The 22,914-nt window shown below is 37.3% G+C and overlaps 2 protein-coding genes across 5 annotated transcripts in view; one reads left to right on the top strand and one right to left on the bottom strand.

Moving 5' to 3' along the window:
• The window catches only part of DCL3 (dicer-like 3), a 90,756-nt gene extending 83,797 nt beyond the window's left edge, over positions 1–6,959 (top strand). For both annotated transcript variants that reach the window (XM_088959749.1, XM_088959748.1), the window contains exons 24-25: positions 6,197–6,308; positions 6,508–6,959. In XM_088959749.1, the coding sequence (XP_088815875.1) occupies positions 6,197–6,308; positions 6,508–6,715 (320 nt within the window). In that variant the 3' untranslated portion in view covers positions 6,716–6,959. The remainder of the gene's footprint in view (positions 1–6,196; positions 6,309–6,507) is intronic.
• Positions 6,960–8,458: 1,499 nt separating this feature from the next.
• Positions 8,459–17,268, bottom strand: LOC148842130 (BRCT domain DNA repair protein). 3 transcript variants are annotated; one of them, XM_088957380.1, is made up of 12 exons: positions 17,011–17,268; positions 16,861–16,917; positions 16,090–16,395; positions 15,057–15,148; positions 14,405–14,507; positions 12,407–12,672; positions 12,112–12,243; positions 11,700–11,822; positions 11,086–11,235; positions 10,301–10,518; positions 9,777–9,930; positions 8,459–9,006 (listed from the first exon to the last, which is right to left on the bottom strand). In XM_088957380.1, the coding sequence occupies exons 3-12, from the start codon at positions 16,289–16,291 to the stop codon at positions 8,788–8,790; spliced, it is 1,659 nt and encodes a 552-aa protein (XP_088813506.1). In that variant the 5' UTR covers positions 16,292–16,395; positions 16,861–16,917; positions 17,011–17,268; the 3' UTR covers positions 8,459–8,787. The 3 variants fall into 3 exon arrangements, with proteins under 3 accessions (XP_088813506.1, XP_088813507.1, XP_088813508.1); XM_088957381.1 differs by lacking the exon at positions 16,090–16,395 and having other exon boundaries at positions 17,011–17,239; XM_088957382.1 differs by lacking the exons at positions 16,090–16,395; positions 17,011–17,268 and having other exon boundaries at positions 16,861–17,000.
• Positions 17,269–22,914: the final 5,646 nt, after the last annotated feature.

Here is a 22,914-nt window from a genome sequence, read left to right as displayed (position 1 = left end):
CACCAAAGATGTAGAAACTTTCAGGAAATTTGTGGAAAGAAACAGAGTGTTTGAATTCCTTACAGGAGTTAACCCTAAATTTGATATTATGAGGCAGAATACTTGCTCAAGCATACTCTATGGTGAGCAGTGAAGAGAGCAGGAGACAGGTACAGCTGTAGGCTCCACCACCTTCAGAACATTTTGCACATGCTATAATAAAACCAAAGTGAGTAAAAGAAAAAAAAAAGAGGTGATATGTGAGTATTGCAAGAAACCAAAACATACTAAGGATATTTGTTGGAAACTTCATTCAGATCTTCTTCCAAAGAGGTTTCGGAACAACACCAACTTTAAGAAAGGTGGTCAGCTTGGAAAGCCCAAGAATGCAAATGTTGCTACAGCATCTACAGGTGAAGAAAAATTTGCTGTGAAGCAGTTGGCAGCAATGAAGGAAGAGTTTGAGAGATATGAGAGGTTGATTAATCACTTGGAGACTACTATTACAGCTTCCTCCTCAGGTAACCCCTCTTCATCAACTTTTGCCCATTCAGGTATTTGTGCTTCTACAGATTATGCTATAGCTTCAGATAATTGTAGAATTCCCTAGATTATAGATTATGGTGCATCAGACCATATGACTAGCATTCCTAACCTTTTTTGTTCATACCAGCTCTTCTCCGGTAGAGAAGATTTCTCTTGCTGATAGGTCTTTTACTCCCATCTCTGGCAAGGGGAATATTAGAGCCTCTAACTCCCTTGTATTATCTTCTGTCCTTCATGCTCCTAAACTTAGCACTAACCTTTTATTTGTTGGTAGCTTAACAAAATCAATGAATTGCAACATAACCTTCTTTCCTACTTATTGTGTTTTTCAAGATCTGAAATCTCAGAAGACGATTGGGAGTGGCCATGAGGCAAATGGGATATATTTGCTTGATGTTTCTAATCAAAGTCCTGGATCACCTAGTGGAGTAGCCTTGGAGTCTATTTCATCAGAGTCGGTTGATTGAGTCATGATATGTCATTTGAGATTTAGTCATTTGTCTTTTTCAGCTTTGAGTCATTTGTTTCTAGAAATGTTTAAGAGAATATCCCTATCGAGTCTTCATTGTGAGTCATGTGAACTTGCAAAACATTGTAGACAATCTTTTTCAGTGAGTAATAAAATATCAGTTTTTCCTTTCCATATTGTGCACTTTGATGTGTGGGGCCATATCATTTACCTGCTATGGGGGCTTACAAATATTTCATCATTTTTATTGATGATTTATCTCGTTAAACCTAGATTTACCTTAGGAAATCCTGAGATGAAATGCCAAATATTGTACAAAAATTTCATGAACTTATTCTTACCCAATTTAATACTTGGATCAAAATATTTTGATCTGATAATGCAAAGGAACGAATAGTGCTCTAATGCCAACTTGATACCAGAAAATTTTCAAAAATGAGGTTGAGGAGAGAGACACAAGAGTGAACTCAAAAGGGGAAGCTCGCCACTCTAAAGAATCCACCAAGAGTGAACCTTAGTGTTGTAAGGACATTATTGCATGAGTCCCATACTCTAACTTCTTTTTGGGTAGAGGCAACCAATACAACTATGTTTTTTATCAACTATACTCCTTCATCTGTTCTTGTTAATGTCTCCCTTTCAAAAGTTGTTTGGTCGTTCTCTAAATTTTTCTATGCTTCATGTTTTTGGATGTGTGTTCTTTGTTCATCTTCCCTCTTGTGAACGCTCTAAATTGTCTGCATAGTCTGTCATGTGTGCCTTTGTGGGTTACAATCTTGACCACAAAGGATTTCTTTGTTATGATCCCTCTATTCGTCGCATTCATATATCACGTAATGTTGTTTTTCTTGAGCACATTTCCTTTTTTGCTGGAATTGCTAGACTGCCTGCACCGTTTGTTTCTATTTTGCCAAACTTTGATTCACGGGATGCTCCACCTCTTTCTGCTAAGAAGGACCTTCTCGTCTTCTCTCACAAGCAACTACGTGATCCAGCTCCTGCGCTTGCGACTCTCCTTCCTCCCGATTCAGATCATCATCTTACCACCGCTCCTGTAAGTGATACCTCTACTTTAGACACTCTTCATACTTTTGTTCCTCTTTGTCGTTCTACTCGTATATCTAGACCCCCTGTCTGTTGTCCTATCCTCCACAGATGTTCCTCGCTCCTACCAAGAAGCTAATAGTAGCCCTCAGTGGAAGGAAGCCATGGATGCAAAGTTTCATGCTTTACATGAGAATGACACTTGGGACCTTGTGCCTGCTCCTCCAGATGCATCCATTGTTGGGAGTCGTTGGGTTTACAACATCAAACTGAAATCTAATGGATCTCTTGATCGATACAAGGCACGTTTAGTTGCCTAGGGATATAGTCAGGAGTATGGTACCGACTATGAAGAAACCTTTGCTCCTGTTGCAAAGATCACCATAGACCATGTTTTTTTAGCAGTGCCTACCGCTCAGTCTTGGACCATATGCCAGCTTGATGTGAAAAATGCCTTTCTTCATGGTCAGTTGAAGGAGACAGTCTGCACGAAGCCTCCTCCTAGATACCGTATTGATCTTTCTTTAGTATGTCACCTCAAAAAATCTCTATATGGTCTAAAACAAGCTCCCCGACATGGTTTGAACGCTTTCGCGATGTTGTAGTTATTATTGGATATAAGTTCTTCTGGTCACTCTCTCTTTGTTAGGCGACGGCCTCAGGGTATTACCATTCTCCTACTATATGTTGATGACATGTTGTTGACTAGGAATGATGCTGAAGGCATTCATGAATTGAAACTATTATTTCATAATTCTTTTCACATGAAAGACTTGGGCCCTCTTACCTATTTTATGGGACTAGAAGTACATCATAGTGATCGAGGGTATTTTGTTTGTTAGCAGAAGTATGCCTCTGACCTTGTTAAACTTGTTGGTCTTAATGATGAAAAGCATATTGATACACCTATGGAGCTAAACCTTAAGCTATCTAAATCTGAGGGTCCATTATTTTCCGATGCTACCTTCTATCGCCAGCTTGTGGGGTCCCTCATTTATCTCACTATGACTCGGTTTGATATTTCTCATGCTGTTCAGGTTAGTCAATTTGTTTTCGCTCCTCGTCAGCCTCATATGACTGTTGTTCATCGCATCATTCGATATGTTAGAAGCACAACTTCTGATGGACTATTCTTCTCCTCCTCTCCTATTCAGTTGAGAGCATATGCTAATGCAAATTGGGCTGGTTGTCCAGACACTCGTAGGTCCACTTCTGGGTGGTGTGTTTTTATGGGTGATTCACTCATCTCTTGGAAGTGTAAGAAATAACAAGCAGTCTCCAAGTCTTCCACTGAAGCAGAGTATAGGACCATGTCTTCGGTTTGCAATGAGATTGTTTGGTTATGATCTCTCTTTGTGGATCTTGGCATTCAGCTTCCTACTACTATTCCTCTCTATACAGACAATACGAGTGCTATCAAGATTGCATCTAACCTTGTTTTCCATGAGAGGACCAAGCACATCGAGGTGGACTGCCACTTTATCCGAGATATTTTCACTATTGGGTCTATATCGCTTCTTCATGTAGCCTCGGACATGTATATTGCTGATTTCTTCACCAAAGTTATGACTAGAGTTCGTCATCTATTTCTTATAGACAAACTAATGCTTATGTCTAGGCATCAGTTTGAGGGGAGACTCGATAACTTGATGTATCTTATTAGTATAGTCCCTATTGTATATTACATATACATCTTATTCTTCTTCTCTTAAGGCCCTATATGGGCATTCTTGTAGTTGTATATATCTTTAATATATAAAAGACTCTTTGAGGTGGAGTGGGGTTTTATGGAGGAGATTCAGAGGTTAATGGGTTTCAGGGAGAGATGGAGAAGCTGGATTTATGCATGTGTATCTTCAGTTTTCTTCTCAGTTCTCTTAAATCAGGTTTCCTCAGAATTTTTTAAAGCTCAAAGGGGTCTTAAGACAAGGTGACCCAATTTTTCCTCTTCTCTTTGTCTTAGTGATGGAAGTGTTCAGTGGGGTTTATTTGAAGACTTTTCAGTTGGGTCAGATGGCCCTTGCATTTCTCATGTACAATATGCTGATGACACATTAATTTTCCTTGATGCATCAGTTGAACAAGTCCTGAATTTGAGAGTTGTTTTAGCTAATTGAGCTGTTAACTGGTTTGAAGGTGAATCTGTCAAAGAGTACACTGATTGGAGTTGGTGAGGTGAGAAGGGAGGTGCTGACAGATTGTGTAAATGCCTTTGAATGCAAGATTAGTGAGCTCCCTCTGGGCATGCCAATGGGGGTAAATTCCTCTTCTTCTATTATCTGGAAATCTATTATTGAGAGGATAGGAAAAATATTGGATGGGTGGAAAGCAAGGTATCTGTTGTTAGGAGGGAGAATTACTCTTATTAAAGGTGTATTGTCAAGTCTACCAACATATTATTTTCCTTTACTAAATGTCTCAGCTGAAATTGCCTAGAGGGTGGAAAAACTTCAAAAGGATTTTCTATGGGAAGGACTGGGAGGAGAGGATCCCAAAAAATTCCATTTGGTTAATTGGGATAAAGTATGCAGACCAAAAGAGGGAGGGGGTTTGGGATTAGAAGAGTGAAATTTTTTAATAGAACTGTTCTTGGGAAATGGCTGTGGAGATTTGGGTTGGAAAAGGAGAGTCACTCATTGTTGAGGAGAATGGTGGTGGGGAAATATGGGGTGGTTAGGTTTGGATGGGAATCAAGGGAGGTTAGAACTTCTTATGGGGTTTGTGTGTGGAAAGGTATTATGAAATTTAACCAGGAGTTCAAGAATTTCGCTTGTTTATCCTTTGGTGATGGGGAGAGGATAAGGTTTTGGGAAGATGATTGGATTGAGGTGGGTAAACTGATGGAGGTGTACCCAAGGCTGTACAGACTCTCTGAGCATGAGATCACCCTTAGTCAATGTTTTGAGAGATATGGAGATCAGCTGGTCTGGTGTCCAAGTTTCAGGAGACCTTTGCTTGAAGGAGAGGTAGAAGAATGTATTAATTGGTTGGAAAAGCTTGAAGGAGTAAAGGTTTCAGAGCATTTAAGAGATGAGTTATGGTGGAAGGAATGCTCTAATGGCAAATATACAGTAAAATCATGCTACTTAGCCTTGTGCAAGAACCGTTTGGAGTTTGATCAGGATGTGGGCATCTGGGGCAATCCGGTGCCCCCGAGTGTGGAAGCTTTAGCTTGGCTCATTGATATGGACAGCGTACTGTGGATCACCTTAAGAGTAGAAGATTCAGTCTTGCTAGCATGTGCTACTCATGCAGAGAGCAAGAGGAATCTGAGTCACTTGTCTATTCAGTGCAAGGTGACTGTCTTCATTTGGAAGCTATTCTCTGCCTTGTTTGGGGTTAGATATCTCCAACCTGGTTCCCCTGCACAGATTCTTGGTGGCCAAGGTTTAGAGGTTGTAAGAAGGCTAAGCTGCTATGGACCTGTATTTCTTTTGCGGTTTGCTGGTGCATTTGGGAGGAAAGGAACAAAAGGTACTTTGAAGACAAATACTGGAGTTTAAAGAAACTAGTGGCACCTACTGGCAAAGCTTCTTAAGATTGGGTGCTGGTGCACCCAGATTTGTTCAGATCAAGAAGGAAGATTTAGGGGAAAGGTTTTGGGAGGTGCTAGAATTGCAAAACTTGACAACCAAAAGTTACAGCCCTGTAATGAAGATTTATTTTCGGTTTGAATGATGTACCTTTGCTTGGTTTGTCAACTTGACAATCAAAAGTTTTGTACTGTACCGCTTTTTCAGTTTAATGAAATTTTTCTATTGATCTTTCAAAAAAAAAAAAAAAGAATTGCAAAACTGTGACTTTGACAGTTTTTTCAGTTGATGCATTGTTCCTATGGATAGTCTTTCTATTTTTTATATCTAGTGTATGGGCGGGTGTTGCCTCAATGCCTCAACACCCTGTCAAGTTGTAGCTGTACCTGTTTTTGTTTTGAATAAGGAAAATTTTCCATTTACTTATCAAAAAATAAATAAATACAAGTAGGGTATCTCTGTGGTGATATCCTGACTTTATTTATCACATATACAACACATTTGTGTACTGTTTGAGTACACAGAAGAGTTGGCACCCAAAATTCAGCTTGCCTACACACTGAGTTTATATTTTCTTAAACAGAAAAATGATGTGGCTAAATGCTTTATTGGTACTCTTTTGCAGTAACTATATCAATTAGCATGCAAAAGGGAGGCCCTCGATCTTCTCTCTATGAGCTCTGTAAAAGACAGCATTGGCCAATGCCTAGTTTGCATACCATAGAACACAAGTCAAGGTTAGTTCATTCAAATCAATAGAATAGTAATCTAACTTTTATTTTGCTCCCCTGCTTTAGTCTTCTTTGAATTTGTGATTGTCATGTCTCCAACTGGTATGAAATCTGAATTAAAAAATAAGAAGTGGTATCAATTTCCTTTTGTATTCATGGTAGCATGCTCCTCATCTTCCTTTCCTATGTGCATTGTGACCTACAGATTGCCAATTGAATTTGGTGACGGTTCTGAAAAAAGAAAAGGGTTCAACAGTTTTGTATCAAGAATTTCTTTACACATTCCCAACTCTGGTGTTATCGAGTCAACAGGAAATCATTCACCTGATAAAAAGAGTTCACATGACTCTGCAGCACTTTCAATGCTTCATGAGCTTGCAAAACAAGGAAAATGTACAATTGTGAATCTGTGATCAATTATGTATAATTTGTAAACCCACCAGTTTCTCATGTGGGACAAGTCCAGCCATGGATGGGGATGCTCTTCTTTTCTTCCCAAGGCTATGCTTGTTTCTTCATAGGCAGATTTTTTTTTTCCACTGTAAAATTTCAGTTTTATGGATAAAACCTTTTCCATGTGGGAAATTTTCATATTTGCAAGACTATGTAACATGTTGGGAAAGATAAATGGAATAAAAATGCTTTTATCTTGGCAAACTCATCAACTTTATTAATTTATTTTGCATAGTTGTTTTAGATCCCGATGGGATCCGAAGAATGTCATCAATTTAGAATTCTTCAAGTTGGTTTAAGTATTTTAATTAATTGGCTCGGCACTTAAACCTGTCTACCTTTTTCTCCTAGATTCCATCACCATGGATCCAGTAATCCAAGACGATTTGTCTGTACCGATCTAGTTATACAAAGTGTTCTTCCTCGTGAGCCGTGTTAGGTTTCTCCATAATGCTCGTGAACCTTGAGTACCTGCTTTCCAAGATTGACTCTGAAAAGTAAGGTCGACGCCCATGCCGTTAGTTGGCCTACCCCAATCCATTTAGAAGTTTAAGGTCAACAACCTATCTCGAATAAGTTCGATCCAGTGCCTTTTGTATGGTGCACAACATAAGCAAGCCAGACTATGCGTCGCTAGGTGCATTGGATGGGGCCCGTATTTTCCCTCCCTACAAAACTTTGCATGGACCCTGAAACATTGGCATCCACCCACGTCGGAAAATCTCTTTTGCATGTGTGCATGTGAAATATGAAGAAATGTTCCCAATGTGTAGGTAGATGCCATTGTTTTCAGGGTGTGTTCAGAGCTTTATGGAGAGATCCCATATCAATCTTGATCAGTGTTGCCACTTGCCATGAAAGAACAGAGCCAGCGAGCCCCAAACAGTTGGCTAGAAGCAACCCCAGCAGCTGGTCTCACGAGTCATGAGTCATGATGACTCCTGATAAACAAAACTCAAGTACCAAATCTGACGAGGATGGCAATGCCACATGGATTGTATACCTGTAACCGGAGCTTCATCTTTTGGTTGTGCAATGGCAAGGGTGTTAAGTTGATTTTTTCCACAAACATTGGCAGGCAAGCATACTAAGTTTTTGCTAATGTGACGGTTGTTTTGTTTTGGAAAATTGAATAGCTCGTAAATCATTTAAGCATGTTCCATGGGAAGTTGGGAACATTTCCGGTGTATCGGGTGCAAAAAAAATGCTTGTATAACTAATAACATCATACAGATGCATAATTGAAGCGTTAATACATCCCAATTGACAATTTGACATGTCCAGTGCCTTGTATTCAGTATTCACCATAGAACAGGGGATTTAGTCCTAGAAGTACTGAAGCTACTAAGACTCCGTTTGGGGTTGCTCCCAGGAAGCATTTCTGGCTGCCAATAGCTTGATTGTATTCCATCATATATTGGAGTAACAGATAGGCTACCATCTCAACGGATGCCACATCAATTGAGATGTATTATTCACTTCCCCAGTCTATCGTGTTAAGAGTAAGAGTTTTGCCCTAATTATAACAAGCATCGAATATTTAACTAAGAAGCGCTTGGAAACAAGGGCTCAGGTGGTGTTTGAAATCCGAGACATCATCACTTGTATTTGAAAGTTGAAGTTAAACATGTAAATGATTAACCCCCTACATAAGATTTTCCTTACCATTTAAAGTGCTTAAATATAAGAAAACACAATAACCATTCCGGACTGTAGTCATCAGAGAATCTATTTCAGACATCCCGTGTACCATTGGCACACCAGAAAGTTATGTCACAAACAAACGGTGGAATTCTGGTACCTCTAGCAACAATCATCATACATGAACAATTTTGTCAAATCTACAAAGAATTTGAGCAAAATTGTCTCAGTTCTGATATAAATGGAGGTCTCTTAACTTCCACTGTCTTTTTTCTTGTTGTGGTACAACCGTACAAGTGCAACTGGGATCAGTATAATTTCTGTCCTCCAGTAGTGCAGGCCATGTATTCTTGGCTTTGAAAATGAAGATAATTTGAATTCAAAAACAACGTCATGCTCTGATCAACAACTCATACACATTGTTGTTATTATCACCACTAACACGCTTCAACATTTCAAAGCTTCTACGACTACCCAAGAAATCAATTCGTTTGAATTGCACAACGCCACATTCTATTGTTTCTTTACTCGCATAGACTGATCGTAGCCGTTCAGCGTGTTTAGAGTCTGTGTGGATTGCAGCTTCTACCTCATCTGCTGACATGTTCTCCTGCAGGATGAACCATTTCAATGCCATTCAATAGGTAAATTTTAAGACCAGCATACTAGAAAGGGCTATATTGAATGGATAATCTTATCCAGTTGAACAAACTTCAGGCAATTGGGAATTGGAAAACTTGTGTGGAGGTTCTTAGCAAATCTGTGAAAGAGGCAATTGGGAATGAGATAATCCTCTCTCACCCTGAGATACACCCCTCTTAGAATGCCAAAAAGAAGGCTAGGTTAAGGCCAACCTAGTCTCTCAACCCTAATATTTGGTAACTAAGCCCTGAAAAACTTAGGCTTTGGTCAGGCCTAGGGAGGTTGGATGAATTTAAAGGTTTCTTGTTCATTATGTTTTGTACTCCTATTCATTTGGGCTTTGCAGTCAAATTTAGAAAAGGAAGCACGGAAAAAATACAGGCATATAATTAAATGCATATCTCTACGAAGACACCACCAAATGCATATTTATACATGGCATGCATAATTTATGCATGTGTCCATGTGCACAGGCCCAAGACAAATAGCATATACAGAGTGCACATGTTCTAGAGTTTGCATACTTTTTTATGAATAGAGTTCGCATACATTATAAAAGCTCAAAGTCAGCACTGGCCCCTCAACCCAAGCTGCAGTCAGCTAAATTTTCCAGACCCAGGCCCTGCCTGAAATTCCTGGCCCCAAAGCTCAGGTTGGGTTGGACCAAACTCTGAGCCATCCATGTTGAAGCCTTAGACTAGATCAGTTTTAATAGAAGATAAGAAATTCTCCACATACCTGATAAAATGCATAGATATGTTTCAACACCTGCAAACATGTGAAACCATTGCTGCTGAAGAATGTTCTAGAGGAAGGCCCCATCTCACCAAATCGGTCAATTGGAAACAGTATAGTAAGAAAGTGATTTTTGAATATCAACTCTGCCTTCTCACTGCAACCAACAATGTACAAAAGAAAACAAACATGGTTATAAATAAAGCTTCAACTGAGGGACATCAAAGATGCATACCAGTGCATAGCTGCATTTGTATAAAATAATCAGGAAGCACCATTGGAGGCTTCTACACAAAATTAACCTAAAACAATGATTGGGTCTATTTGATATATATACAATCTTCTATGACCATCCTCAAATTATTCTAGAAACCCAAAAATGCAAAGTACTTTCTTGTTATACTTCTGACACAGAAGATCTCCAATGCAGGTCATGAAAGGTCTGCACCTCAACGCATGTGTACCTTTTATACAAGTAGAAAGATGAAATTTTGTAATGAAATGGGAGAAATGGAGATTTTATGAACCTTTCTCTCAGCAGACGGGTGAAATTCTCAAACAAAGCTTCTGGATCCCTCCCATCCCCTCTTGCATCAAAAAACACAGAGGTGTGTTGTTCGCTAACATCTTCAAAGCCAGAAGAGTCCGTATAAATACAAGCAGCTGAAGTTGGGTCTGATATCGACCAGCAGATTGAATCAAGAAGGCTGCTAGGGGTTATTGGGCGTATTGGAGTCTGGCATGTCTGCATTTAAATGATAAGGCAAAATTGTCATTGTATATCAATGAGTTATCAAATGTGGGAAAATATTGTCCTGATGATTGACAAACAATATCCCAGTGGAAAATACTCTTGTTAGGGGTATGACCTGCTATGTATCATTTATTTAAGTTTTCTCCAAACAAAAAATAATGATAATCCTAAGTACACCATGCACATTTTCTTTTACTTCTAAAGTTCTAACCCCCCCAACCCAATCCATCTCATGTAATTGGATTGTGCTATTATGTGTCTCTCTGGGAGATAAATGTTGGCTCTCTCAATGGAGATTGGAAACCTATTTTGGTCATTCAGCATGTGCAGCAAGAGTACTAGCCAAAGGAAGGATGTCTCATCTGGTCACTGGGTCTCAACTCTCAAGTTATCTTCTTAACTTAATTGTAGGGTTGCTCTGTGCAAACCCCCTATTCCACTAAGGTCACCTCTTGAAAGTACCATTACCACTTACCACAATATACACACTAAATTAAACATGACTAAAAATTAGAGGAAAAACAACAGGCATAAACCCAGAAATCACTTAAAACTCACCTGCATACGGCGACCACGGCGGTTTCGAATACCAACTTTGGCTATGTTTACTCTTCGCTGCCTTTCTTCAAGGCTTTCTCTACATTTTCTTTGTGCTGAAATCTCCTGGGAAGTCAGAGAAACTTGAGGGTCACAGGCTCCATTTGCTTCCTGAAACAAGACAGACCAGTACACTGAGATTAAAAGCTAAGGATGAGAGAACTGACAAGAGAATGTTGATCAATAATCAAAATTACTGGGTTCCAGGTTATTTAGCAAAAGCCTGGGGTTGTTCTTCTGGGGTGGTGAGGAATTCACTAGGAAAGCCTTTGAAGAGTTTGACAGGAAGAAGAGAAAAGAAACTTTGAAGATATGATCTTATAACTCAACAGTCATCTTCTCTCTCGGGTGATATCTTATCACCTTCCTTATGCATTCTCCTTTTTTATTTTAATGAAATTTTTATTTTACTTTTGAAAAAAAAAATACTGAACATATTATTATTTTGGTCTAATAAAAATACAGGCAACTAAAGTACCCTTGTTTTTTTTTTTAATTTTGCAAAGGAAGCCCAGACAAGAACTTTGAAGTTATATACTTATATTGCATATAATTTGTTGAAAAAATAAGGATACCTGCTCAGAACTGCCATTTTGAAGACTTTCCAGGATCAGGCCCATCTGCCTGGCTAAGTCAGCAGACAAGTGTACAAGCCTTTGCACATAATTCTCTTTTGCTGTTCTGAGAATCCATAATGGCTGAAAAAGAACTTTAACATCAGATGAGCTTCATGGTGGCCCGAGGTTAAAAAACAATCACTTATCTCGATGTCTTACATTTGGCGCACAAGGCCATCCAACTAAACTGCACTGCAGACTATCCAAGTTCTATGCCAACCTTAGTTTGGGATAGCAACAATTGGACATTGAAATAAACCAAACCACCAACAGAATTTTTTTTTGTAAGAATGCAAATTGAGTCACTCAATCTCTAGAGAATGTAGGCCATTCTATACAAGAAAATACAGACGCAGAAACTAGTACTTACCGTAACAATAGTGCTTGTGTGGCCAATATACTTCTGGATTGACCGTGCTTCACACACAATATGACTCACACTGCAACCAACGAACCAGTGATCAACAAACATAGCACCTTCTCTAGTAGCTGCATCAACGACCTACCACAAAATGCCCCAAACATGAATAGAAATAGAAACATTGAAAAAAAAAAACTCTACTGAAAGCATAATACCATAAAATGATAATTAATAAAAAAACATGCAAAAGCTTTTCTACTTCAATTTTCCAAAAGTATATAAGGTAATGCTCAATAAAATCTACCTTGCTTTGTAGATCATCTGAAATATCCGAATCGACATATATAGAGTGACCAGCAAGAACCGATGCACTATTTTTACCAGACTCCTTTCCCAAAAATGGTTGATGTTTTTGCTGAGTTTGACTGGATTTTTTAGTATCTTCATGCAATCCAAGAGGAAGACAGGAATTCTCAGCGCCAACAAACCCAACAACTCGATTTAAATCCTCAACTTTTAAACCATGCTCTCCAACACTTCTTACACTGTAAAGTGATTCACTCAATCTCACTGCAGCAAATGTCAAGCATTGAATGTCAACTATTATTTTTTTATAGAAGAATCTCAACCATTAAAAGAAGAACATATATTTTTTTTCATGGTCGGTAAAAACGAAAACATCAACTTACCATTTACTTTAAAATTTCAGTAGATGGTTCATTATCAAAGGCCAACTTTTCGGCCTTATCTGACTTTCTAGCTTGTTCCCCTTCTTATAATCAGCAACGAGTAAAAGAAAATAATCAAGGGAAAAGGAAGTATGAGCAGAAAGGCGAAGAGCCTCTCATCAGGGGCAAGGTAAAGCCCCCAAGAAAAATCCAAATAAACAATAAATGTGTTGTGGGTGGTTTTTTGGCATCCTTGGGCTTATCTTAGGCCATGCCAAATGCTATGTTGGACCTGCTATGGTGCTGGGAGACTCAAGGCCCATCCAAGCTGGCAAAAAGTGTGTGGACCTGCAGCTGTGATCAGCACTATCTGGGCGAAAAGAAATAGCAGAATTTTCCAAAACAAACCAAAAGATGTGGACAGTCTAATCTTTATTTCTTTTGGCAAGTTGGTGTCTTGGAATGCAGTTGTAAAAGGTCTCCGAACCAGGGTGCTTGGAGCCCAACTGAAATCGAGAAGCCTTCTAGAGTTGTAATGTTCTATGGGCTTCGGGCCTTGTGTATGGCTCTTATTGTGGGGCCTCTTTGTATTCTTCTTCTCTGATTATTAATAAATTTACCTTACCCTTTTCAAAAATAAAATAAATGTGTTGTGAGAACAAAATCCTGTTTTGGGAGGATCTATGACTATGGATTGGTGGCATGCCCCTCAAATTGCAATTCCCAATGCTCTACTCCCTTTCCAACTATATATTTGAACCAATTTCAAAATATGAAGTAGCCTCCCCTTCTAGGATAAACTAGACCATTGACTTCAAGAGGGGGTTGAGGGATAATGAATGTGATTCCCTTGTTCTGTTACTGGCCAAATTGGATATGGCTTTCTTGGATCAAAACATGCAGGATAATAGAATTTGTTCTCCCTCCAATGGTTTCTTTTCTTGTGCCTCTTTTTTTTAACCTACGCATCCACTCTAATTCTTTGGAGGTAAATTTCCCAGTGATAATAGCATACACCTCAAGGTGTTTTGGGGGCACCTCACCTGGAGGTGTGCAGGCCTTTTAAAACACTGTTCAGTAGTATAATTATTGAGTACTCAGTATTTTTCCCTTTAAGAAAACAGTACATTAATTACCACCTTATTTTTATTTGTATAATAATTATTTTTTCATAGTAAGTTTGTATTACAATTTTTTCCTCTAAATAAATGTCACTTTTACCGCTATTATTTGTAACACTTCCCTATCTCTATTCTCTTCAGGTTCTTAATTCCACCTTTTTGGCACACCTTTATAGTGGATAATTATGATTTAGGGGCTGTTTGATAATATCTGAAATGTCTGAACTGAATGACATATAGCTTTGTCTTTTAATGGATAAAACATTTGGGGGTATTGTAATTAACCCAACTTCAGTTTCAACCATTAGATCACAACACCTTAGTTACTCATTCATTCACTTAAAGACAAACAATAAGTTATTGAGTTCAGCTACTTCAGCTATTATCAAATGGCCTCTCAGTGTGTAAATTTGCAAAAAAGAAAAATCACTAAAGGATTATGAGACCCACATGGAGGACTTAACTAGTAAGTAAAAATTAAAAGAAGAGGAAAAAGGTTGTTGCATTGCTCACCATTCCTCTTAACGCTATCCACAAACCAGCCCAGAGTAACTATGAAGAGGCCCATTTTCAACCCATACTTCAGAGCATGCTCAAATTTACGTCCACCAAAGCTGTGAAGAAGGGTTAAGAATCCACAACGGCGGGGAGTTATACATTGGCGAGAACTCATATGCTAAAGAGAAACACTAGGACAGAAGGACTAAAATCCACATTTCTTTTTGAATACTATAATGCACATTCAACATACATGGAGGTGTTTTACTTACTTTCCATGACAATTTTTACCCAACAAGATGATGATAGCATTCCAATCCATAAAAATTTGCCATGGTTTCCCAAGTGTATTCAAAGAAAATATATGTTATAACATGAAGATTGTAGCTTTGTAGGTTTAAGTCCTACATAAGCTAAACCGTTAAAACTCTAAACAGCATGGCTACAAACTACAATATGATAGCTTACTTATCCAAACATCAAATTGAACACTAACTCATAAAAGCATAACAATAAGCAAATGTAAGGTGCACCTAAGTTTGGGAGGTGAACCCTGAAAACAAGCCTCACTTCTGTGCTTAGATTTGCTTAAGGTGCCTTTTAAAAGACTGACTCAGAGGATATCTACAAATTAGAGGCTACAAAGTAGTGAGATGTGAAAGGATATCTGTACCACCAGATGAGTACATTGGGGGTGCAAATCAGGACTATATTGACCACCTAGTCTCTCAGTTGCAGCCATGACTTGCTTCCTCGCTTCTGTCACATTATGAAGCATAAGCGTAATTAGTATAAGTCAATTACTTCAATAAAGTAATAGAATACTGGAAACAAGAAAAAGGTAGTGGATGAAGCATGCCCAAAAAATAAAGAGATGGCAATATAAGTCATACAAGGAACCTGCTTCACTCATGACAAAACAGCATGAGAATTCAGGAGGATATTAAAGAAAATTGTAATGAGGTATTCTGGGCAGAACAAAGCCATTTCCCTGCCTCTTCCTTGAATCTGATGCAAGCCCAGAGGACAGAAATTCTTTATCTTCTAAATTCATATCTTCTATTTTTCCCCTAATGGTTTAAACACTATCTTAGGCAAATTTTAGAAACATAAAATTACACCATACTTGGAGATATCAGGATCTAAGATTTTGCACAGGGCCCTAGTATATGCTAGTAACTTGCCAAAAATGAATTCTATTGGACCAAATAATCCAAGATTCCAAGTTAGCAATCAAGTTCCACTCCTGGAATCTTCTTTTTTGTTTTTTTCTTTTTCACCCTATGGCAGGTGCTTCTTTTCACAGGTTTTAATCTTGTCCAAGAAATACGACTGAGAAATCAGATGATTCAAAATCCAGAAAGAGAGAGAGAGAGAGAGAGAGAGAGAGAGAGAGATCACAGATGATCTTACAAGACAAATAGCTTACCACTTGGAATCGTGAACTCTATTATTACACTACAGTCCTATTATGTGATTCAAATATCAATATAATACCAAGTAAACTAAGCTGAGATACAAAGTTAAAATGGCCTATCCCAAGAACATAACTCTAATCACATTCCATGTTTTTAAATAACTAAAATCCATGGCTAGCTTAGTTTCAAGATCACAAACCCCAAATTTGAAATGTTTAAAACATCATTGAGATTGAAATTGCCATCTATAAATAAGATATCTGAAGCTCTTTATACGGATACCTTTGGATAGTCCAGTAACACATATAACCAAACCAGAGAAGGGACCACTGGCTTGAAGCTTGGGCTCGGACATAACAGAAGAAGCCGGTGACATGGGCTCGAAGGACTGCAAACCTCGAAAAGAAGACAGGGAAGAGGGAAACCCGACGAACAGCCTCGAGCAACCCTTGCTGTTGACCACCTCAACTCTACTGCCAGCCATGGTTACTTCTCAAAGTTCTAATGCAACTCTTTGTGTAATTTGTGGACAAGTACTCAACCATCTTTAGAAACAAATACGTAAAAGTTCTCCCTTCGACATTCTTCCTATTATGTAAAAAGCATTTTAGAGACTTTACTCTTGGAATCTCAATTCTTACCACAAGCTCACGAGAATGCCGTTAAATATTTTCCATAAGAAAACACCAAATGTTTCTCTATTGTTTTCAGTAATTCAGCGATAAGAGTGAACCTCAGCTGGATTACCAGAAACCATCTAGGCAGAGGAGAAGTTGTTAAACTTATATTTGGAGTATCACTAAAAAACAAAATTAAATAATGTAACAAATTATGGCGGGAATTTTCTATTCAAAAATGTATGTAGCAAAATAAAACACCTATTCTCTGAACTGATTTTTTGTGCACACTTGTAGAGGGAGGATATCAAACAGCACCAAACATTTCAAAGTAACCCAGATTTCCACTCCAGATAGAAGTGAGAAATCTATGTAGGCTACCCTGAAAACCAGATACATTTTCTGTTCCACTGATAGATGATTCCCAAATTCTCACCTTCAGAAAGGAAAACCAAACATCACAGAGCTTCGGCAGAAGGGCTACCGGCTACCACTGAACAGAAAACAAATCCAAATCCATCCAGTCATATATTATCTCAAGCGAACAAAAAAGACCCATTCCTACTAGGAAAAAAAAAAGCATTACAATAGCACCCAAAATGCCAAACAATTGCGAAAAGCTCGTGAAATCAAATTTACGCCTTGCAGTGAGAAGATGAAAAAAACGCTGCCGAATTCCTTGAAAAGAAACAACTCAGGTCTTTCCAAAAGAAAATCACTACTGTTGTTGTTTCTTTTTCGAGGTATGCGTGAGATTGGAGATTTGGAAGTCAGGGAATTTGAAGAATTTCGAGAGATATCGGACAAGAAACACAGCACTCCAAAAAGAAAGACTGGGTCTGCCAAAATGCTTTTGAACTCTCTTTTCCCACTCCCCTTTTCTTTTTTTCTCTTTTATTTAGGTTTCCATTCCAAAAAGGCGCGTCTCTGGCTCCCTGCTGACAGGAATCACTCATCCCATTTGTATGAATGATGAACCACCGGGAAACTTTTTTTCCTCGTTTTGTGGCCCAATTCCAACCAGCGCTGCAACATGTACACGGATGATTGCATTTGCCTACTGAACCCATTCGAATTCAAACCGAACCGTATAACTTGGATCTGGATGATTACCCATTTGGACTTAACCAATTGATGAATTGAATGAAATTGTTTTTTGTATATTAAATCAAAATTCGAATTCAGAATGAAGAGCGAAAAGGCGCAATAACACTTTTTCTTTCAGTGTTTTTTTTATTCATATTCTAATCGCAGCAAAAGAGTTTTTTAATTAAGCGCCAGACTGAATATCACGACTCACAAAGGGGGGTTTTAGGGTGAGGAAAAAAAACCGAAAAATTGAACTGACCGAAAAATCGATCGAAATCAATCCGAAAAATCGGTTAACCAAATCTGTTGATTTGGTTTTGATTTGGTGTTTTTAAAAAACTAAAGGTATCGATTCAATTTTGATTAATCAATATAGAAAATCGGTAATTAATCGAATCAATTGATATACACATATTTCTATATATTTTATATATATAATATATATATATACATTATATTTATATATATTATAAATCAATAAATATGCATTATATATATAAATATATATTTATAATATATGATATATTATTTATTATTTATTTATTTAAAATATAATATTATATATTTATTTATTTATACTTTTTTTATTATATTTTTATAATATATTGTAAAAAAATAAAAAACTGAAGAACCGAACTGATGATTAATCGAATCGGTTAACCAGTTAACCAATTGATTTTAATTCGGTTTTAATTACCAATTTTCCAAAAACTGATAATACGGATTCAATTACAAAAAAGAGGCCCACTGTCGGTTAATCGAACTGTGAACACCCCTAGGGACTTTTGTTCTCGTCAGATTTAAAATTTGAAACCCGATGCCATGCCGCACCATTTTTGCTTCCCGTCCCACTTATCACGCAAGGAGTGGATATTCGCTCTTATCAGAGATCAGACTGATATGATTACTTCCTTTATATAATGGTAAGTTCATTTGTTTCTTGGATGGTTTTAAGTGAGAAACAAAAAAAAGGGAAAAGTTTTCAAGCAAAAGACCCTGTTAGCAATGCAAATATGAAATGGATCCAAATTGTACCTGGTTCAGTTTTGCATCTGCCGGTAGTTTGCTTTTGAGTTTTGATTATGATTACGAGGGTGTTTGGTTCCTTTTGTGTTTATGGGTGGTCGTATTTTTTGACGTTAAATGTTTATTTATACTTTTTCACTTTAAATGTTTTTTTTTTTTATTTGGTTGGACTTTACTTTAAACATTTTTTATTCACCACCTCAGATTTTCAAGAAACGTTGGGGCTTCGGGGAAAACAAGAATTTGACGTTTCCCCAAATGCACCATACACAAAAATCAAAGTATTTTAGTTTTCTACTATTTATTTGATAAACGGTAAAACTAAACGAACCAACCACATACTAGAATTCTAACATCATGCAAAATTTGTATTTTTTTTTTTTTTGTCTCATTTAATTTGTAATTCTAGACGTGCAAATTTTGTATCTCAAACACTTGTGCAAATTTTGCAATATCTTCCTCGATAATTCTCTCTCAAATAAAGTGAGATCGAATCCTACCTGATTGGTAAGGTCTCTTGCCGATTATAGTGGAGAGTTGGGACCATATCCCACCTGCACCTGGGTTGGGGTAATGGATTTGGGGAAATAAATAAATAAATAAGTGGAGATCACATCAATAACTTTATTTTTACGTCTATATACTATTCTATTTCATTTTACTTTTCACAAAAAAAAGTCAAACTGAGGCAAAAAGTAAATAAAATTTTACACTCAAGCTACTTCATACTTGCACTGCAAACAAACTAGCCAAATTTTTGAAATTCCTTAAAATTTTACCTCAACTTTCTGCCTCTCTATTTTTAGGGTTACAATTTGAACGTGCTAAAAGTTTAGCATTTGTTATGATTTGAGTTTACTCAGGCCCAAAAGTTGTATAAATTCTACAAATTTTGACATCCAACTTGTACCCATTTCTTATTGTTTTTTTCCAAACCAAACGTGGTTTATTATACTCTTTATATTGTTTCGTCAACCACAAACCAAACACAGCTTATTCTACTCTTTATCGTGTTTCGTCAACCACAAAGGCAGAAAGATAGGCATTGCTTAATAAAAATTGAGACTTTAGGTGCTATATAGTGAAATATATGTTTTACCAAAAAAAAAAAACAAGTCTATGGACCTTTCTGCATAATAGACAATAGATAGATGTATGAGTATGACAAGTCTGCTGTCTTAATTTGTTAGGACCAGCAATAGACAATTCGAAGAAGAAAACATTTTTTTTACAAGTCTCAGAAGAGAACTTGGGGAAGTGGGACAAAGCTGGGTGTATTTGAGGCCCATAAGCCTTACCTCTAAATGTCTTCAAGTTTTTTCATACCTTTTTCTTGGATTAGCATGGAGTGACCATCTCAGCTGCTATTTATATCAGAATTTAAAAAGAACATACATGCATGGACCAAAGGTTTGATGTGATCGAAATTTTCCAAACTTGAACCCTTGGTGAAGGCCAGTGACCAAAGAGCCCTGATAGTCACTTGGCATCCTTCAAATTTGGAGGATGAGATCAAATCCACATAACCAAGGATCCAAATTTCGCAATGTATTATAATTGATACGCATCCTATATATCGGATTGACCTATTTCAGGGGATAGACAGATTTTATACCAACAAATAAAAGCATCCAACATTACAGCAGGCTAATATGTCTCTTCGACCTGTCAGCCTGTATAGATGTTTAGAACCTTGAACGTAACTATAGAGAAAAATAAATAAATAATCTTACCAAACTGGTTATTAATTTGGATTGGTAAAAATATTTAGGTTATTTGGGCGAAAACAAATTACAAATTAGCATTAATCACGTATATATGACAAATGATATTTGGATTTAAATTTTATGAACAAGTATATAAAATATAATTGAGATGTTTGGCTTTCAATACCAAATCTACTGCCATATCAATTAAAACTAGTGGAGATATGCTACCCACCAAGACACTACAGCCCCACCCCACATCTCAATTACGGGCTTACGGCCATCAATAACCACCAAACGCAGACCTACTGTAGTACTGTTGAGTGATCGATCAACTTTTGTGCTTATGTTGGGGGCTGGGCTGGTTCTATGTGATCAACTTTTGATCTACATACAAAGCTGCAGCACTGCAGAGTCCATTCTTGTGATGCCCCAGAACAAACACATATATAGAAACAATTCCATCTGATAAAATTTTCAAAAGAGCGGTATATCAGAGGATGAGGTAAGAATGTCAGGGATGAATTAAATCAATCGGAAGATGAGGAGAGCCAACCAGCTTTCAACATCGAAACGTCTTTTTAGGGTTTTTTTTTTTTCTTTTCTTTTCTTTTCTTTTCGTGCAATGCAGTTTATGCGATCCCAATGGACTAAGTTGCAGAGGTAAGGAATTGCTCGTCAACGGAGCTGTCCATTTCCACAGAGCGCTTCTAGGAACCCAGAGGGCTGTTTGTGCTATTTATGTCTGATATAATTAATTTGGAGTTTAGATGGGTGAGGTCAAATAATATCATAACATAACAACGTATATAGAAAGTGGGCATCCAATCATCTATCGCTACGTCAACGATGCTTTCTAACAGTTCAGTACTCTTTCGTTTTTTTCTTCCTTCACAAGGTTGAAGACTTAAAAAGGTGTCATGAGTTTCGACTCGGACACGACAAATCGAATCTAAACCACGTCATAACATAGGCTTGGGTTCAAATTTATTTGTCACCCAGTTTAAGACTTTCAGTTACTTTGTTTTTAAACAATCAACCTCCGTGATTCCATATATAGTCTATTAAATTCCTTTCATATATAATTGATACCAGCCTGGATCTGTCGAACTTGGGTCACATAAGCTGATCTTTTCTATTACGTGTTTGATCAATACATCAAAAGCGTAACGCACAAGTCGTTTATCCTTCAACTTTACAATATACCACCACACTCACTTTTGCAATTGATGTTTTGGTAAACTTTATTCTGAATAGATTCCACATGCACTCACTCAGAGCGGCAAATAGCCCTCTCCCCAACTACTTTTCTTTTACTCTGGTGGTGGTAGCCCTTTCTTTTCATGACATTACAGTTCACACTTTATAGCAACAACTAACCATTTTCCTTTGGTGGCTTTTATTTTGTTACCATTCATTTTGCAGTAAAAAGGTGGGCAATTTGGTCAATTGGAGAGTTGATTAATTAACCAGCGTTCATTTTCTGGAATTAATGGGTCTTTTGACAAAAAAAAAAAAAAAAAACTATTTCCAAGTGTATTAGTTAACTTGTTAAGTATTACCCTCTATCCATTTTTTCCTTCGTGAGAAAAATTGCTAACACATGATAAAAGAACATAGCCCCTTCCAATAATGATATTTATGGGTACAACGGTTATTGTTTAATTTTACTCATTACTTAAAAAACAAAAGAGCATTGATAGGTGTAATTATCTATATAAGTATTTTTTTTTAAATCAAATAAGTGCATTTATCTAGATAAATAATTTCCCAAAAAATAAACAGGACATTTATTTTAAGTAGTCCTTTTCATGAAAGTTCTGACTTTCATACTATTTTTTAAGTGCTTAACCAATGAATCAAAAGCCTGAAGGCTAACCATTTGGATAAAGCAGTCTGGACTGCTTTAAAGCTTCATGTACATTAGAGATTAGCATGGGTATGGAGTAAAGGAGTAATTACAATCAATAACTCTTTAAATAAACAAGGAATTGAGTGGGTAAGGCATCATGCATGTGCAAAAAAAAAAAAAAAAAAAAAAACATTAGAGCACTTCATCCTCATTTGATTCACAGTTGGAATCAGAATTGGAACCAAAACCCTCTGAAATCAGAATGGTATATTTCCCTACCTATTTGGTTCAAAGGGGAATTGGAATCAATTCAAAATCAGCTGGAATGAGATTCTCATTTGCTAGAGAAGGAGGACCAAATGGCCATTCCCTCAAATAGAAAATGTCATCCCACCAATTGGAATTGGAATTGGAATTTTGTTGCGCCCAACTAAACAATTGAAATTGAAGTAGACCAATTCCAAACCTTTATTTCTGCGAACCAAATGGACCCTAATTTTTATTGGCCTTGTCTTAGGTTCCACAGCTATTTTTGGTCAAAGGCAAATCACTGTTCGAAATTCGAATGCTAATCCTACGAAATCCACCCCCATCATTGATTTTACATGTCCATGTCAAAGGTATTTGTGTTTTTTTTTTTTTTTTCACGTGAGGATGTTTTGGCAATAACACCACTGTACATGGAAACATGATAAAGCAAATGTGACATGAACAAGAGTTTTCTTCACGAGAGTAGAATTAGCAGTGGGCTGTTGGAAACTTGGAATGGTGAAGATCACAAGCCGACATAGACCAACGCATGAATAAATTTGTCGGC

Source organism: Nelumbo lutea, chromosome 8 (assembly GCF_056320005.1).
Source record: "Nelumbo lutea isolate HS-2025 chromosome 8, American lotus-T2T, whole genome shotgun sequence".
Classification (NCBI taxonomy): domain Eukaryota; kingdom Viridiplantae; phylum Streptophyta; class Magnoliopsida; order Proteales; family Nelumbonaceae; genus Nelumbo; species Nelumbo lutea.
Note: the sequence above shows the minus strand (reverse complement) of the source record. Positions and strands in the feature narration are given on the sequence as shown.